The sequence below is a fragment of the Antennarius striatus genome, chromosome 3 (assembly GCF_040054535.1).
Source record: "Antennarius striatus isolate MH-2024 chromosome 3, ASM4005453v1, whole genome shotgun sequence".
NCBI lineage: Eukaryota > Metazoa > Chordata > Actinopteri > Lophiiformes > Antennariidae > Antennarius > Antennarius striatus.
In genome coordinates, this window is record NC_090778.1 from 14,821,844 (window position 1) to 14,842,088 (window position 20,245).

A 20,245-nucleotide genomic window follows, 5' to 3' on the forward strand; every position below is an offset into this window, starting at 1 on the left:
TGTTTTCTAGCAGCCTATTTGTCTCACAAAACTGACATTATTCTCACTTTAACTTTATTAACTTATTAAAGACTGGAGTCGATGCTTTACCGAGGTATATATAGACATAACACAATGACTTAAAGCTTGATAAAACAGCTGTGTTTCCAATAATTTCTAATTTTACTAGCTGGGCTTTAGACAGCCTCGTATTTCTGTCCCCAGATGACATCTCGGGTGTCAAATAGATGGAAAATTCACTGTAACTTTCACACAATTTTCCAAATCAAGGAGTTCAAAGTTACTGAAACTCCAGGCTATCATTGAGTATTTTCAGGAGTATATCTGAAGGAGGTTGATAAAGAACATCAGTGGTGGGGGGAGAAAAGTCTTGAAGTTGACATTATCCAGCCATCTGTGCAAAGGACTTTCAGATAATTCAGTGTTGACTGATAAATCAGGCTCTGGTGTTCTCCTTTATCTTCATCCAGGGTGGAAAGATTGTAGCAGAAACTATGTCTGGATAGAGAACGCCAGAAGAAGGAACAGATTGTTTGGCTGCTGTTCCAGATGGATCAGAGCTCTGCTGTTTTCAGTATGTGTTTGCACTGTCTATACGAGCGCAGACTGTTAGACTCCATATACAGAGACAGTCAGAGTGCATGGCTGGGTCCAGGAAATGACCATGATTATGCCAAACGTCCCCTTTGGCTCAGTGTCTTTCATGGTGATGGATATGGTATGTAATGGAGTTGAGATGTGGCCTCACTGTTAGAGTCTCCTTTCAAGCATTATCCTTCGCTTGTCCTGCGAGCCTTTATTATAAAATATCTAAAACTGGACATAAATCTCTTCCTGTCAATCTGCATTTATATTCTTCCAACATTAATATTTATTCTCAATATGCAAGAAACATTTCCAGTCAGTGTTTTAGAAGTGAATGGTTTTAGCAGGCTCCAAAGCATCATAAAAGGCTTCTCGAACAAGATGAGACACATCCACACTCACATTTTGACCAGCTTACTGGATGACCAGGGGGCAACATAACAGTGTGATGCTCTGCATAATGGTAGTACTCAAGGTCATAAACGTCTGGCCATCACATCAGTACACACCTGTCCAAAGGGAAACACCTGGTCTGGAAACCTCAGAGTGATCCAATATCGGCGGAATCAAGTTTTTCTCTCCGACTTTGTGATTTATTTCCCATGCATGAGGTGTTTATCCAAACCAGAATAATTTATATGCTTCTCTTATGAGACTTAAAACCACAGTCTTGACCAAGTGATACTTTTTGGAAATAGATTCCAGAGTGCATTAAACTAAATGAAGATATCATGGATAATTACAACAATCAACCTGTTTTCTTCCATTTGGTTCTGATGATTACTTTTCTAGTACTAATGTGAAGCCTTTCAGTGTAATGGCTTTGAGCTAGTCTGTATGAACTTTATGTCTTCAAGAAAAGTGATGATGTTTTGCGGTTCCCATTGAAACTTCTCCTGTTGCACTTAACAAGTCATGACAACTCTTAACACTCGCCATTACTCCAGATTTAGCTTCGATGTGTTTGATTTACTTCTGTCTTAAAGAGTTCAGACATCTTAATTCTCAGACTTAGTACATTCTTCCTTGCAGTCATGACCATAGTCAGGTTTTTGCATTTTTTCCCTTGCTTTTTTTTTTTTAAACCAAACAAGCCAATCAAAACATGAGTATCCATTAAAATCATCTCTCATCTCCACCAAAACTGAGCAGTACAATTGTATTAATAGAAAATATGCTTATAAACTCCAATGCAAGAGGAAAACCTGATTTTTGGTGAGGATAACAACACAGAAACTGCAATCAGATTACAGGATTAACATATAGTGAGTGATGAGCTACAAAACTCATTTGGTGACTAGTCCACTAATTATGTTACAGGACTTTTACAGGACTTGACTACTATAGGATTTTGTTCTCCATTTAGAGCGCAAAAAGCAGCCAAACATAAACCATTATAGCAACTAATCAAATGAGAATATCAAAGACATACAACATGAAATATAAAGTCCCTCATTTGTCATGATGAAAATGCCGAAACATGTTTTATGTAGTTCTTTTATGGAGTTTTTTTTTTTTTTATTGTTATGAAGTTTCATCATTTTCTTTGGTTGGCACACTAACTGGTACTTTCCCTGCTTTCTGTGTATTTATATCTTTTGAATTTTGCATGCTGTACGATTGGTGTATTACCTTTTAACTGTGAGGTTCCATCAGAGTTGCCCAGAGTGCTGAGTAATGCAGCAATGTTGTCTTTTCCTTGACAAGGGGAGAAAAAAAGTGTCTCTGACTTACGTTACTTCTACCTGACACTACTGAATTAGCTCAGCACCCTGATGGATTACCTGCAGTTGACCCGGGGTGTTAGTTGCGATGAATCTGTCCAAAACTATCTGGGGCCCATGAAGAGTTATGAGCTGGCTGTTATCAGCTGAAAGCAGGCAATGATGGGGTATGTTGTGGCAAAACATCAGCACCAAGATGACTTTGTTGAACATTTTCAAGTGTCCTATTCATAAAAGAAATGTGAGAAAGCCTCGTGCAGACAGATAAAACTATGAGTCCCAAGACAAAAATTGTGCTGTAACTGACATATAGGGGTTTGCCCTTATCATCTATAAGGTTTAAATAATGACTGAGGAATTTGTGACATACACAGTGGACTAAATGTGCAAGACTGTTTCATGTCATGGAGGGTGTATTATTTGAGATAAAATATCATCTACTTAAAATTCTCACAGAACAATAAACTTCATTCCTCATATAAACTGTTGGACGGTCCTCGAACCAATGACTCAGTGACACACATCAGCAGACCAAATCAGAAAAACTGTTTTCTTAACAGCCCTCAGCTACAAGTTTGGAAGAATTTGACGTCAATAGATTTTCATATATTTGCATGATCTCAGTTCTTGCACATACTGTTGCCAGTTTTAAAATCTTGATCTGATGTTATCATTGATGAATGGCCTAGTATGAGATCAACTGTTAAGGGTAGTTCAAGTCTGGACCCCAAGGAGCAGAGACTGACGCAAACGTAAAAATAAACAGTTTTATTGCTCAGGCAAAAACACAAGTGAGCAATGAAACCGAAACAACATAGCAAAAATTAACAAAAATCCACAACACCGAAAAGAGCATGTAGCAGCGAGAAGAGTAGGAACACTAGCATCATGAACACAGGACAAAAATAATCTGGCACCCTCTTAGGGAAAAGCCAGGCCTTTTAACATGAGGCTGATGAGCAGAGTAGGAACTGGTATGGCTCGTCAGCTGCTACGATCCAGCCACACCCTCTGCCACAGCTTGACCTGTCAGGAGAATATGAGTTTTCACAATAACAGACCTGCCAAGCACACAAACAGAACAGAACCATGACATCAACATTATTAAACATCTGCGAAGCCAAACGAAATGGAAAATGAAGACAAAGAATAAGCAGACATAAAGTTCAGGATGTATTCAGCAGGTCTCTCCTTAACCTTCATGTTTTGATGCTGCTGTTGCCATGACTTCCTTCAGACTTCCTCAGCTCAAAACGATGAGTGCATTGACATTGAGTCTATCTTGGACAGTCTTCTTTCATTTCAGAAACATTGCTATAATTACAAATTCCTTATCCTTTAAAGAAAAGAATAATTCATGCTGTTATTCTGGATAGACTTGTGTAATTCTTTCCTATCAGGCCATTCAAGCTTCCCTGTTAGAATTTTGCAATTAGCTCAAAATGCTGCTGCCTGCTTACTAAGTGGAAGTGGGAACAGAGAGCACATTTCTCCAGTCCTGACATCCTTACATTGGCTCCCAATAAAATCTAGAATAATACAAAGCTCTTCACTGTGAGACTACGTCTTATGTTAAAGATCTTCTACAATTGTAGTTCCCTCTCAGGGCTCTATGAGGTTTCTCTGTCTGTAAAAGTGCTTTGAAATGTCTGCTGGTGTGATTAAGCACTCTGCAGATAAAAGTTGACTGATTGATCGATCGATCGATCGATCGATTGATTGAATGATTGATTGATGACCCTTTTAAGGTCTCTCTGACCAAATGGATGTGAATTATCCATACTGATGCAAGACTACAGGCTATATAGAGATTTAATACTGAGGAGAAATCAGTTCTTCATTTATGCTGCTGATTTTATAGCATACAGGCCATTTTAATGAAACTGCAGCTTGTATATAGTTAAAACAAATGAAATATATTTAATTGCCTATATTTTTCATTCAGAAATGTACTGTATATATTTTCTAAAAAAAATCTGACAGATGACTGTCCAAATGGATGTTTTTGTTTCTTCAGATGTGAATTGGCCATCGTTCCTAACACCAGGGATCCTGTCACAGTCAAGAGTTCACAGAGGATTGATGAACCTCTGAGGCTAACATGTGCTCTTTATTTGGTCACCAGGCATTTGTGGAACTTTAATCAGCCTTGCAGGACCAGCAACCCTGAGTCCTGGTCTCCTGCTGGCTGTGGGCTCCATTACAAATATTTTTAAATTTTTTGAGGATTTACTGTATCTTGTATATTAGTATGAAGTTATTTTTATGGTGATGTTTTTTAGTTACAATAGAAGATCACCAATCAACTGAACTTTTGGGAAGTTGTGGAATTTAAATGAATTTTAGAATTTAATACTTGACTTTCTACAGCAACTGCTTTCACACTTGAGACGGATGTGATTGCTGTATTATTTATTTATATATGCTGTATTTTATATATATATATATATATATATATATATATATATATATATATATATATATATATATATATAGATAGATAGATATAGATATAGATATAGATATAGATATAGATATATAATTTATACAGTATATGTATTTATTTTTGTCTTTTATTCACAGAACCACAAAACTTCAACATCAGATAATTGTTTTCAACTTCAGAACCAATGCCCCCAAATGAGGCCATTTTTTAAATTATAACCCGTATGCTAATGCTAGTGCCATATATGTGATATGACACACTCACAAATAGGTTGTTTGACAATACAATGACATTGAGGCATTTTGTTACTGTATATACCAAAAGTCATTGCTCAATTAACACATTTCTAGGTAACACTCTCTGTGTGACTATATTTTGTATTTAATAACGTACTGATTTGATGATTCTGGGTGTTCACCTCATCCATTCATTTTCTTTCACCGCTTTATCCGCCCTCACAGGTCACGGGGAGCTGGAGCCTATCCCAGCTGGATTAGGCCGTGAGGCAGGGGAAACTCCGGGCTCGACGCCAGTGCACCGTGGAGCCACTGTTCACCTCATAGATGTTGTAAATACCTCTGGAATGCGTGTGAGAAACATTCATGTTCTAGAATTTCTGGCTCATTTGCACCCATATTTAAAACATGTGCCGTCGACCACAAGTGTTTTCATTTTGATTACTGAAAGGTGATTGTAGTTACAACCATGAAAATAAAGCTCTGTATCTGTCACAACATTATCTGGACAGACTTGGATGTCTGCTTGATTGGCGTGTGGAAACACAAAAACGTGTGTGTGTGTGTGTGTGTGTGTGTGTGTGTGTGTGTGTGTGTGTGTGTGTGTGTGTGTGTGTGTGTGTGTGTGTGCCACACATAACTTTTATTATCATTTTATAAAACACATTTTATTACGTCAAAAGAGGATTAGCTGTCTTATCAGTAACTATTGAAAATATTAAAGCTTCAGGAGTAGAGAAACATGATGAATACATCACAAATGATTGCTCTAATTGTGAGTTAAGCTGCTTAAATTAAGTTACTATCATTTGGATGAGCCTCAGTCTGCTTGACATACCTCAGTTATCTTTCACTGAGAACTCAAATTGATAGGAGTCTGGTGCCAGCAGGTTTGGGGTGAATTTCATTTCCTCCATATACAGTGCGGAGGAGGAGACGATAGGAAGCTTTGGGGTGGGAGTCTTGAAATAAATAAGAATGACACACAATTAATCAACATGTGCAAACGAGTGACATGACTTCTGTGTGGAGGCTGGAATTGAGGCTTGGAACAGCAAACTGGCTGGTTTCTTAGACCCATGGATGGAGGGAGAAAGAGAGAGAGAGAGAGAGAGAGAGAGAGAGAGAGAGAGAGAGAGACAGAGAGAGAGAGAGAGAGAGAGAGAGTGAAGAAGTGAGAGTGAGTGAAAGACCGTGTGTGTGTGTGTGTGTGTGTGTGTGTGTGTGTGTGTGTGTGTGTGTGTGTGTGTGTGTGTGTGTGTGTGTGTGTGTGTGTGTGTGTGTGTGTGTGTGTGTGTGTGTGTGGATTGGAGAGGCCACTTACAGATGGGATAGAGGAGGGGGAGGAGGAAAAGATTTTGAGGAAGAGGGGAAAAAATGAGGATTTTAACTTCCTACCCACATCTGTTTATTTAGAAAAGAAACCATTGTGTTACTCAGTTATTCTAACAACCTACACTAGGGCTGATGTTAGTCCCACATTGACAGGTTTTTAAATACACAGTTTACACTCCCATGAAGTGGCCTCATAACTGCACTGAAGCCTTAGGAACGTGCCAAATGGGGGAACATGCTAGGGTTTCACATTCCCTCCCACGCTACTTGACGTCTCTATAGCAGACTGTGATGGCAGATGTTGGCTGGGGGGATCTGGTGGGGTCATTTTTCTTGGTCATGTGTCCTATTTTTGGGGGGGGGGGGCGTCTAATCCTTTAAATTGGTACTCAAGATTTGTTGGCCTGACATAGTTGCCATTGAACCGCATGTTCTGTTGTTTTTGTGTTAATACACTTATTTATTTATTTATTTATTTATTTATCATTGATTGATTGATTTAGATTCTCAAAACTTACAAAACCTGAATGAACAAACTTTTTTAAAAATAAATGATGATGATTATGATGACTATGTTGAGAAATAAGCTATAATCAAAGTACATTAGGCTTAAAAAAATTTTAATGGACATGTTCACTACAGTAGCACCAATCACTAGACTGGCGAGGTCGAACTAAAAACGGGAAAAATTGACTTTAACTCAAGTTAAGTGTTTCATTACTGGTGCACAGTAGATTTTCTATATTAACTTAAATGATAATAATAAATCATTATTGTATTTGCAGTTTGTTTCTGTTGCCCCCAAGTAGCCAATATATGTAGGACTTCGCTAGTCTTATGTTAATTTCCATTAGGAAGTTGAGTCTTTCATCAAAATCAGATCAGGAGTGTCTTGTAGTTGTGGTTCAGGTGATCATGAGTATTTGCTTTGTTACATTTGTACATTGTTGAACTCATCCTCGCTGCGTCCCATTTTTGGGGGAGATTAGGGTCACGTGTCTGAGTCGAGGTTAGCTTTATATTGGTCGGTCCATGTGCGACGATGTCTACAGCTATATGAGAGGCCTTGGAGTGGTTGGACACAGCTGCTCATAGAGGCTGATTGTTGAGCAGCATGTGTTGCAACAGCTGCTTGTGTGATATGTGAAGTGTGTAGAGATGCATAGAGGTCTGCCAAGGTCAAAACTGAAAAAAACTTACTTAGGTATAATTGGTTTATAGAAGCACATTTCTGAATGCATGTTTAGTGTCACCAAGCATGAATGCTTCATGCTGAGGATGTTCATCTATCCAGACTCAGCAACCACTCATGGGTCATGTGGGGGCCTGGAGAACCATGCCATTGTTGCGCGAAAAGCAGGGTAGACCATGGACAAGCCACCATGTCATCACAGAGCCCTGGTTACCACAGCGCTGACCTGCTGCTTGGTTTGGGGTTTGATTGTGAGGTCAGTTTTGGAAAACATCCTCAAGTATTTCTCATGCCTGGGAATACTACTCTGCTGTGTTAGAAGAAACAGGGAACACGAAAGGTCATCTAAGAAAAATGCAAGCTTGGATGAAAGTGGATGGAACAGGTTTGCCCTATTTCTGTTACTATTTTGTCCTCATTTCCCACCATCATTTGATTGCACTTATTCTGATGGGAGTGGAGGATTAAAGTAGAATTTAACAAAATCAGCTGTCTGTATCTTGAGGTGCTTAATTTTTCAGTGAGCACCTATGTACATGAACATCATGGATCAATTAGTGGCAAACCCAAACACCAAGATGCTGCTATGGGCACATTTTGGTTTGGAGCCAAATGAAAGAGGAGAATCCAATGAGAGGGCATCACAGTGATTACATAATCATCTAATTGTGATTATTTGCACAACATGTAATTATTTGCACCATCTTAAGAAATGTTTCCCTTCATCTGTATAGGAAACAGCACAATGAAACAGAAATGTGATATTTCCAACACTTTTCCCACAGTCTGACTCATTAATGACATCATCCGGTTGCTCTTATTCCACTCTGAGTGGAGGAATAAAATAGCCTTCAGCGCCTCCAATTGCTTATCTCTTGAGGTGTTTAACATTTGGATGAGTATTTATTTACATGAACATCATGGATCATTTAGTTACAAAAGAAAAAACAAAACAAAACAAAAATGCAGCACCACAATGGGCATGTTTTTGGTTTTAAGCCAAATGAAAGAGGAGAGCCCAATAATCAAGAGGGGGTGACTAGTCACCCACCCACCCCATCCAGTTCTCTGAACCACCTGGACAGATGGCCCCATTCTGGGGTTGAATCTGGTAGTTGTCTGTTTGTACTTCTTCCATACAAGTCTGAACATAAACATTACATGGCCAGAAAATGAACCTTCTGTGTTGTACATTATCATAGCTTTGAGAAGACTTGTGCTGTAGTGGTAACAGTCAACAGAAAACTTTAGCTTAGCCAACAGATGCACTTTCATAAGGGTAAAAGGAATTTCAGTGTTACATCGAGTGATTTTAAACAATAAAAGCAACCACTTTGGGGGTTTTTTTTAAATAATTTTGAGGGAGGATTTTATTTTTTAATTTGATGCCAGCAGTAGAGAGAAGACAAGAAATGAGTGCAGAGAGATGAGGGAAAATATGTAAGTTTAAAGACTGTAATGCTGATGCTGTGGTTCATGTTTAGTGCTAATATAGAACTCAAACCCATTTCTTTTTAAATTATTGCTTCATCTTAAGTGTTATTGTTGTTTTACTGGGTTCTGGTTTCGATTTTTCAGCAGCTTTAAGTACTATTAAAATAGAGTTTTTCATTGCTGTGAAAAAGGACATTGTGTTTAATTTGTGTAGGACTGCAGAGTAATTTCCCCTAAACAGCTTTCCAAAAATAGTAAAAGCCAGGGGTTCATTGGTGGTGTTCTGCCATTATCAGGCAGTTTGCATGACTGTAATCACTTGTACGTCACTCTGCAGTTCCAAACCGAAGGACTCAACGCAAATCCCTGAAAGAGGACAGATGAAACAGAGGCAAATTAAAAGGCAGACATGAGGAAGGAAATGAATCCTTAATCTTGTTTGGAGCTGTTCCAAATAACTTATCACTTGCCATTATCACTTCTCTGAAATCCCAAAGAGGAAGCAATTTGAATGTATAGTTCCTGCCAACTCATTTCCTGTATCCCGATATTTCCTTTTTTTCAGACAGCACAGTCCAGACTCAGTGCTGCTGACCTGCTCTGATAGGATTCAGCTCATTCAGCTGCCGATGTAATCTTCAAAAAACTTCGACCGTCCTCTGAGCCTTCGTGATTTTGTATAAAAGTATGTCTGCAAAAATATTAACATATAAAATATTTCTTCAAAACTTTATGAGTCGTTCCTGTAGTTTTTTTTATTTTTATTGTAGTCATTTGAGCCTCCCCTGTTTCTGTTTATCTGCATTAAACAAACCAGATGAAACAAGAATGTTATATTTCCATCGCTATTTCCATGTGCTTGTGCTAGTTTGACATTTTACTGGCACTCAGTAACGAAGTCATCCTGTCTTATACAACAGCTTCACGCCACCTAGTTGCATGAACATCGCGGATCATATAGAGGCAAAGTTGAACACCGCAGCGCTGTAAGCACTGCTGTGGACACACAAATTTAAAAGTCAAGCTTAATAACTGAAAAAAGTGCCAAATTGCCAAAAATTTCGCAAAAGGGTAGCGTTCAATTTAAAAAAAAAAAAATCTTAAAAAATAAACTGGAAGCCCTATCCCACCCAGTCTGAATAAACCCACTGCCACAGGTCCACCCAGGCAATAACCGTGTCCTCTTCTTAAGATGCAATTCTATTCTAAACCTACATTTAGATCTTACACTTTATACAATAAAATCATCCATTACTTTTTATAATGACAGTTAACATCAGCTAAATTTTGGCCTGCCTGACTTGTACATTTTTCGTCTTGGTCTCTAATATATGGACATGTGACAGGATTTTCACACACCTCAATAATGTTACAAACACATTTGGAAAGCTAATCCATAAAATGGAACATGTAGTAATAAAGACTGAAAACCATGACAGTTGATTGTTTACATTGCTCCTGTTTGTAATTCTTGGGCCTTATGTAAAACATAAGTGTGTTTTTGTTGCAGTCAACTTAACATCAAGCCCCAATATGATGTTCTCCAAAAAGCATTACTGAAACTTGAAAGCTCCAAGAGCTCTGAAAAGCAGCAGGGGTTGGTTTTAATATCATTATGTTCATCCCTTAATTGGATTGTTGCGGCAAAAACTATGGTTTAATTGAGCCCTCAGAGTAATGACGCTGTGCTCAGTGCAGCACATCTGGTTTAAGCATACAGCTGTTGGCAAAGATTCAAGTGTTGGATTGTTTCACCATCTTTTATTCTGTCTGAAAGTTTTTTTTAGATGAAACGGTTTTTGTGTCATTACTGAGTTTCTGAAGGGACAATTTCTCCTTCAGGTCTCAATCCGGTCACTTAATCCGGATTCAAACTATGTAGACTATATATCGAATGAATCAGTACCTCTGTTTCATATTACAGATGTGCTAAAAGCACTTGAAACAATGAAGACGTTGGCGTTCAGAAATCTTTTGTGCCTTTTCATTCTTTGTGCTCGAGGGAAAGCAGAAGAGGGACTCCAGAGGTATTGAGTTCCCTGTATCCATCATTTTTGACGAGTTGTGACCTTGGAGTAGCGCCAGCAGCATCTGCGGTAGCCAGCCGTAACTGAGATTGAGTGTATTGTTTGCAGTGGGAAGCTCACGACTCTGGCCTAAAGGTACATTCCAGAGATCAGAATGCTGTTTGAAACACAAACAGCCTTTGTGCCCTCGCTGTGCTCTTTCACTGTCTCCCTCATCCACATCAAGCCTCAAGAACTAAACTGCCTTGCTCATGTATCAACATGTGGGCTATCATTTTACTCACACCCCCCCCAACCCCACACACACACACACACACACTTAAATGTGTGTGTCACCTCAACGATGGGGTCCAGGTATATATCCAACCTGCTAAATCTGTTTCTTAACAAATAATTTATGGACCTTTCGACTGAATTTTTTTTTTTAATTTTAAGTAAAAATGTCATAAAAAGAAAATGCTAATTCAGTTTGCTTCAAGAACAGTTTTTTTTTTTTTGGTTTGTAACTATTTTAATCATGGTTTGGCAGTAACAGCAAATGTCTGTAAACCTTTAGTTCAACTTGTCTTCATGAGACAGAATGAGAAAAGAAATATTATAAATACATTTAGTTTGAATAATTATAAGAGAATAACAGTCTTTCTGTTTCACAACTTTGAACACTTGCTGATTTTTAAACTATCCTATGAACAAAATGTCTTTAAAGTTTTCGGGTTTTGGCCAGTTGATTGGAAAAAATTTGGTATGTGAACTTGTTCAGTGAATTACAACAACCACTGTTCATGACGGGTCTAACACTTTGCAGACCAGAAGGATCACTGATTTACTGAGGAAATAGTCAGCAGATTAATCAATAAATTGTTTGCTGAAACCCTGGTGAGGGTTTAAGATGTGTTTTTGCTATTCATTGCTGTGGTTAGAGTCACTCCGGTCAAAACCAGTAAACACCCAAAGTCCTTAACTATACCCTCCCCTACAAGAACTGTGCATCACACCTATGAGATACACAGATGATATACAAACCCCAGGAGAAAAGAATCTAACGCCTAAATTGTATTAAATTTTAATTTTGTGTTTCATTTTTCTAATTGGCTGTGCAGCTTCTGCAAGTATGCTTTAATTTTCTCTACTTGCCATTTTACAAAGCGACATCTTGACACCTGTTTCACCCTGGTAATCCATTAACAGTTGATAATGGAGATGAAAACACCTGACAGTGTCTGTGATACAATAATATGAGTAGAGTCTGCCTTAATGAGAGATTATATTAAATGATGTTCCCTGAGTGTCCTCTTATTGCTCGGTTCATTTGTATTCAACTGCTCTGCTGAGGAAGAGTTAAAAGGATGGTGATTAAATTATTAGTAATTATAGTGGACAGATCAGCCTTGCAGGCACAGATCGGTTTGATTTATTATACACCATTGCAGCCACGCTGTCCTGACTGCATCTAAAATTTAAATATCTATAGATTAAAAACACTTGTAATATAACAAGCCTTTAAAATGAAGTGTGTTTTTTTTCATCCTATAAGTCATAATGCAAACTAGATGCTGAGGTTATAATTTCCAGATTGGATCAGGGTGAAAAAGTAGATGTTTTTTCAGGCTTTAGAGACTTCAAGGTTTAATTGATTTATATTCCATTTATATTCATACATTATACACACACAGCATATTATATTTATATCTGTAATATATTTATATTCACAAATTTCCCCACTGTGGGACAATAAAGGATTATCTTATCTTATCTTTATTAGTGATTGCCCATTCTGAGGGACTCCACTCCACCTATTCCGTTTTGTATTTCCTTTAAAACATAAACTCACATATTTCCGAGAACGACAACAAACTGTATGAACTATAAAACGAGTTTCTCAGATTGACATTCTCACTGCTGGCCTCCAAAAACACCACCTCACCTTACATTTCTCAAGACCATCTTCTTCCCACCCAACTCCCGCCCATCACTACGTAAAAACCCACAACAAGTGGCCAACCAATGGGAAGCACCTGGCCAATGTGTGGCGAAGGGGAACTCGGGGGGGCGGGGGGGGCCGAGGAATAGAAAGACAAATGCTGAAAGAGAAGACAGCAGAGGACCACTTTGCGACCCGCAAAAGTTGTTATTTTTCCCCGCGTAACGTTTGTTTTGCGCTCCAGCGCGCCGTGGACGCGGATCGGCACCGGACTCTGGGAACTCATGCGCAAAAGAAAAAGGAACTGACTGAACTGGAGGCAAGTTTGTTGTATGAACCGATTTACTACGATGGAATGAGGCGCTGCGGAGACTACCATAAACTTGTGGAGAACTTTTTTTCTTTTTGGGTATCCCTTTTTACTCCTGTGAGTTCCTGTTTTTAGTTGTCCCCCCCCCCACCCCTAATCATGAACGGATAATTGAAAGTTCGCTGACGGAATCCGGGCTCAAATGGATCAACTCTGACGAGTTTATGGAGCCGGGATTACACAGCGCAGTGCCATCCTGTTGAACGCCCACACAAGGGGGCCTATCACACACACACACACACACACACACACACACACACACACACACACACACACCATCTGCCCCCGGAATATATATATATAAGACTAGTGGAAACACTATCCATGGAAGTAGTGTAGAAGTTGTATATATGACACCGTTGTGACGCCTTGCCGTTTGTCGCAGCCAAAAACAATGGCAAGTTGTGGCGCTCTGGCTCGGGGGGTCTGTAGATTTATTTGGCCTCTTGGTTGTCTGCTTTTGTGTTGTGGCTACTTATCTCTAGCCTCTCCGTCCCACGGTCGACGACTGATCTGCTGGCAAGCCATCATGAACTGCCACGCTGAGCCTGGCTGCAATTACGCATACGAACACTACATGCGCGCATGTGGTCCCGTGTTGAAAGGGGAGAGGAAAAAGTGTCCCAGCCACTGCATCTCATCCCTTGTTCAACTCAATCTGACCAAAAACGGACCGGCACTAGAAGACTGCAACTGCGCCCACGATTCGGCGTGCACCAGCATGAAACGGGCCATCGAGCCGTGTTTGCCCAGGACGACCAGCACCGGCTGCACGGAAGCCCGACGTCAGTGCGAGAGGGACCCGCAGTGCAGCTCCGCTATGGACGACTATTTGAAACACTGCGGAAAACTATTCGGAGGCGCAATCTGCACCAGCGGTTGCCGCAACGTGATCGCGAATATGCGTAAAATACCCAAAGGTCAGCAGCTGGAGACATGCATGTGCGACGGGAACGAGCGGGCCATCTGTGAGTTTGTGAAGAGCAGCATGAAGGTGCTCTGCTTTGACACCCCCGTGAGGGAGGAGGGCAGCGGGTCCGACTACGGCCGCGATCCGGATTACGAAGACGACCTCGGGGATCCGGAGTATTTTGAGGAGGTGGAGAACGGAGCCTTTCTTTCAGTTGCCAACTGTGTTTTGACCCTGTTGCCATGCGTTTTGGCTCTCTTGAACTGTGTTTAGTCCTTGGGTTCATAATCTGCCATGACTATTGTCCAGATGAAAGGCAATCTAAACTTTTGTCACCCCCCTTGACCTGCTTCCTTTGTGAAAGGTTAGAGCCTCGAACACTAAAGGAAAGGGTGTCCTGGCTCGGGGTCAGAGCCTCGAACACTAGGAAAGGGTGTCCTGGCGCGGGGCCTCGTTTGATTTCAAGAGTTTTAGTCTGAAGGATGTCACGCCAGGGTGTGTTCTATGCAAAGTGACACCAGAGAGATATTTTTAAATGCCTGAGCTCCCGGCTTCTTCTGTTATCAAACCACAACAAGACTCCACAGAATCAGTTTGTGCGATAAGCTAAATGAGATCGTCTCCTTTCCCCCCATCACAGACTTTGATCCTTAAAGAGGTCTTGACAGAGGCAAGGTTGGCTTGTTTTTGGATGACAATGCAATGTTTAAACAGAATATGCTGTGCACTGTCAATTTTTTTTCTTAAGATAACTATTTTTATATGACACTGTTGCCATTTGGCACCAGTATATCTGATTTGCAAGTATTTAATGCGGGAATCTATGAACTTGTATATAGATGAGTTAAAGTGAAACAATAATTTATTACAGGTCACCTAGTTACATCGAAATGTTTTTTGTGAATAAAAGACCTAGAATTCCAGCTTTAAATGGAAATTATTTTGACTGTATTCACATCTAATGTGTATTGTATATATGTGTATAGCCTACATAGATTTTTTTTCCAGAGAATCCTCTATGTTTGAGGCTATGAGATGATTTATTGACTGTGTATAGCTTAGAGAGAGACATGTCTAAATCCACTGTATGGTTGCCTTATTGATATACTTTTATAAAAGGCATAAAGCAAACTTGAAGGTACCAATCATGACTGGGAGTTGTTTTTTGTTAATTCATTTAAAAAAAGTGTGACTTTTCCATAAATTTTATACCAATTTTTTTTTTGTTCAGTCAATTTTAGAATTTTGTTTTAGCTTTAGTGTTTGAAAATCAGTGTTCAAATCAATTATATTATCAATTCGAACAAATCTTTGCTCATATTGTAATGCCAATTGGACTGGAATCGGTTTAAATGTAATTCAGTTAATTATGATAAATGTAGGGATATTGGTTTCAAGCACTTTCATTATTTTATTTCTGTAACTACTAAAACTATTACTCTGTATAATAAGATGTGAATGTATAAATTGCATAATTTTAGTGAAAAGCAAATCTTTTAATCCATGATTAACTGAAATATAGTGGTATTATGGTGGTTGAGTTCATGTTTAGAGTTTAAATAAAAAAAAAACGAAATTCTCGTAAAATGAAAATCAAATTCACCAAAGTGAAAGATTTTGTTGAGTGAAATCACTTTGCATGAAAGAACATTTGAAACCCTCGTGTGTCTGTAACTACAGTTTCTACAGGCTAATGTGTGTCTTCACAGACTAATAGCCTCATGACCAGCTATGTCTTCATTTAGCTGTCTGTTGTCAAAAGCAACTGGCACCATAAATCACCCCCCCCCCCCTTCCCCAACAACACCCTCTGCACTCAGGTATCAGAATGTATATCCACTTGCAGTGTTGAAGACACAATCTACACAAATATATAAATATAAATTTCATTTTAAGACCTTTTAAATGTTTCAACAATTGATTGAAAATCACAGATTTTACTGTTGCTGGAAAAAAGACTTATTTATTCAATTGAAATAATTGCATAGAATTATATTAACCTCGTTCCTTTAAATCATTTATGCTATGCATTAAATTGTTTATTACATTGTCATAAGATTTTACAGATCATGTCACCTCACTCACCACGGAATGATCTGCTGCAAAATGTTTTATTGAAGGTGGGGGGGGGGGGCAAGGGCCCTCCAGCTGAAAGGATGGAGGAGAAGTCGAGTGGCATCTTTGTCATGGAAATGTTAAGCACATAATAGTTGGGTAGCACAATGGGGAGGCACTTCATTCTTTCGGGCTGGCTTGACACCTCTGGAGAGCTGAGCAGCAGGGAAGCATGTGGGAACGATCTGCTGCCGCTGGGGTCTCAACCCTCCACTGCAAGAAAAGAGGAAGAAAACACATAACGGGTTTCGGATTGGGCGGTTTCATTACAAATGCACCTTAAATATCCACTTATTTTGCTATAGAGTTTTTAAAAACATATATCAGTACTTGTCGTGTATTTATTTAAAGAATTTACAATGAAAAGAAGACATCCTCAGCTGAACTACGGAGCGTATTCACCCTGGCATACAAGCTCTAAAAGATCCACAAATCCCCCTCATAAGTGAACCCCCTAAATAAAATACCTCGTTAGTTTCTTGCAGCGTTGGCTCACAGTCTGATGTGCATGAAGCTTTCCAGCAGGGGAATGGTTCTGTAGCCTATCCAGCCTTCCCCTCCTCCTGCCTTTCTTTAGCATGCTGCATTTGTTCAGGCATTTTCAGCACTTAGAAAAAGTGCAGTGTGCATTGATTAGGCTGTAATAATACATGGTGTGTGAATGGATAATGAATGAGTGCTAAAAAAAAATCCCACAAAAGTCTACAATGGGTGCTTGAATACATTCACTGGTGTTCAGAAGGAACATTTTAACCTTTTAAAGGCTGTTTAAGATTTTTTTTTTTTCATTTTTAGTGAGGTATAATTCTATCATACCATACCTGCTTTTTCATATTACCCACTTTTCTCCGTATATACAGTACGTGCGTGTGGGCAGGTTTTTGGGTTTCATTTACAAACTGTGGCTGTTTGTGTTCCAGCTCTTTGAGCATGTGTAAGGTATCTCTGACATCAACTGTGCTTCACTGAGCTCACTTCACTTCCAAGCTTCTATGTCTTTGGCCTTCGGAACAAAAGGGCCCACGCTTCACCCCATGCAGATCCCTTCACCCTTTCACCCCACGCAGACCACAGCACCTTGTTTACAGAGGTGCAGCTCTCTCAACCGTGTTTGCTACTCAGTGTAGATGCTTGACATCTTTAAACCCGTGGGATTTTCTTTTTCCAAAATGTCTTTTACCAATCCACATTTATGTAACAGCCTCAAGTAAATAATTTAATCGACAACACGTAATATTTGACCTTAGCCCTACTTTTCTGTTCAGGCTCAATTTCTTCCTGCGTTAAATGGAAAACCTATAGGGAAGCTTTTCAGCTGGAACATGTTTCACCAAAAAAAAAATCCTCAATCGGAGTAAAAGCTCTGAAAGCTGCAGTGTGTTCTCCAACTTTAGACATTAACTTGTAAATCCTATGGTTTTTATAACCAAAACTAAATGTTTACGTTGGTTTTCATCTATTTCCTATCCATGACAACATTCGCAATGCACATCATGTGCAGCACTTACACAAGCTCTTGCCTCTTTATTTTTTATTGCTTACATTTAACAGTATTTCCAATATTCCACCCTATCAGGCCATAAAGCGGGATCCTTACTCCTCGTGTGTGCTGACCATATTTCTCACAGGCATTTGTTTTGGCTTTGGTTCCTTGCTACGCTGTGCATAAAGTGATGTAGAAGTGGTTGGACAGTTGGAATGGCTGAGACGGAGGAGGAGGCACTGAGATGGAAAGTTCATTTGAAAGGATTTGGAAATAATCCCCTGAAGTTACCACAGGGTATTCGATGGAATGGGCTTCACCTTGACTCCCCTCTGCGTTCCCGCCTTAGCTCATGTGCCCATTTGTTAAAAAGAAGTTATGAAAGAGTTGTGGTGCTGCGAATCACTTCATTTGTATTTTTTTTAACTCGGAATGTATTCGTTTTCTGTTATTTCAGTTCGGAAGATTCTCTTGGTGATCACCCTCTATATTCATGGCATTGAAAGGAGATGCCAGAGACACAACGAAGCAGAGATCATTGATTTTGCATCTCTCTTATTAACTGTTTTGCGGATGCCGGTCGACTTTCTTGAAACTCTTGTTTTCCTCCCTGCTATTTCAGCTGCCACTTTGATTTCATCATGCAAGACCTCTGCTGAGTTCACAACCCTTTGAAATGAGAAAAAGGCCTGTAATCCAGTTACTCCAACTGCAGCCAGACTTCTTGGGTCCTGAGAGAAAACCTGCACCACTAATCCCTCTGTCACCAAAGGAACGCTTTTCTACCTGACTGTTTGTGGCAGCCGTTTGATATATTCACTGTTTAAAATGTTGCTACTGAGTTTTTCACAAAGAGGGGTCACAATTTGTTTTGTTTGCCACACTGCTTAGCTTATATTGTTTCTATAGGGTTGAAAAAACAGGAAAAAAAAAAACAACCATAGTATTTCAGCCGAAGAAGAAAACAACTAGGCTCCAGAGTAATGGCTCCAAATATAATTTCCAGGTTTTTTTGGCCTAGGCTGAAAATTGGCCGCAAATCTTGAGAATGTTTCCAGCTCCATGCACTCCTGCCTTTTTATACATATTAAATGTTGTAATGCCTGAAAGTACACATAACCACATAGCCTTGTTCTTTACCAGCTAATGACAAAAAAACATTTAAAAAAAATAAAGAAAACTTTATGTGAAGCATCAACAAAGCTGTGCTTTAAATAAAAGACACTCCCGAAGAATCAGTGTGAACTTCTCCCTGTGAGAGTACGAGGTCATTTAGTATGTTAGAAATGAGTATGAAACAAATAATATATGAACTGTTCACTCTTTTTATAAATCACAGTAACAACTGTAGTCATGTAGTCATAGCAACAGCGGTACAACAGATAAGCGAAGGTGGTGTCTCTTCTTCTGAGAATAAGGCAGACTAATTGCTCACTGCGGCCCTCTAATGTTGGTTGAACAACCATTCTGAATATTTAGCTATATATTTAGCAGAGGGCGGCATGTTGGTGCAGTGGGTAGTGCTGTCGTTGCACAGCAAAGCGGTTCCGGGTTCAAGTCCCACTCTGTGCGGAGTGTGCATGTTCTCCCCATGTCTGTGTGGGTTCTCTCCGGGTTCTCCGGCTTCCTCCCACCTCCATAAGCTTATATTACGGCTACACATGGATTACCAGAGAGAGTAAAGCACGGTTCATATATTAATGGCACCCATCATCAAATTTATGGGGTCATCAAATGTGTTAAAGGTACTTGTTTCAGGTAAAACTTTCATAACACCTGTGGAGTAACAGATGAACACAATTCAGTGACTGAAATCAGAAAAGGAATAAAGTACAAGACACATGAAATGGTAAAAATAATTAAAAATGATTTTTAAAAAAGTGGTAATTATGAAGATCTTTTTGGGAACACATGCAAAATGTTGTCCTGCTGATTTTAAAATGAGAAAATCAAAATTCATTTTGCGATTTAACTTGTAGAAACTATCACAGAGTAACAGTTTGTAACAGCAAGTTCTACGAGCAAAAATTGTATATCCTGAACATCCTTAATAAAAGTACAGTTCATCATTGAATTTAGAGTTATTTGAAACATAAATTAGCTGAAGAGGACTGACAAATGATCGATGAGTGAAAAGGGAGTGATGAATGAATACTTATTTTGTTGAGTTATAGGCATATGGGCCTCTTAACTCTTAATGGAGACACTGTGGTCATTGTGTGCAGTAAATCCTCCTTCCTGGTCCTACAGTGTGACGTTCTCTGTCTGCCGGGCTGAAGCCGCTCACTCATTGTCCAACTGCCACCGCCAGCGGGTCCAGCTGCTCTGTGGGCTCGTGGGGGGACATTCTCAGCGTGTTCACACATCACTGGAGGAACTGGAGTGTTTGCCTTTTCACTTTGACCACGGCACAAGCAGCTTCACCCACAAATAAACAAACCACGAAGCCGGGGGCCACAAGTGCAGT

At 39.5% G+C, this 20,245-nt stretch overlaps 1 protein-coding gene across 1 annotated transcript; it reads left to right on the forward strand.

The window, feature by feature from the left end:
• The first annotated feature begins 13,064 nt into the window (after nt 1-13,064).
• On the forward strand, nt 13,065-15,321 carry gas1a (growth arrest-specific 1a). Its single transcript, XM_068310659.1, has one exon. The coding sequence runs from the start codon at nt 13,665-13,667 to the stop codon at nt 14,451-14,453; it is 789 nt and encodes a 262-aa protein (XP_068166760.1). The 5' UTR covers nt 13,065-13,664; the 3' UTR covers nt 14,454-15,321.
• The last annotated feature ends 4,924 nt before the right edge of the window (nt 15,322-20,245 follow it).

Bases quoted from the DNA above. Each gene is read 5' to 3' on its own strand.
- gas1a (XM_068310659.1), top strand. From the start codon at position 13,665: ATGGCAAGTTGTGGCGCTCTGGCTCGGGGGGTCTGTAGATTTATTTGG.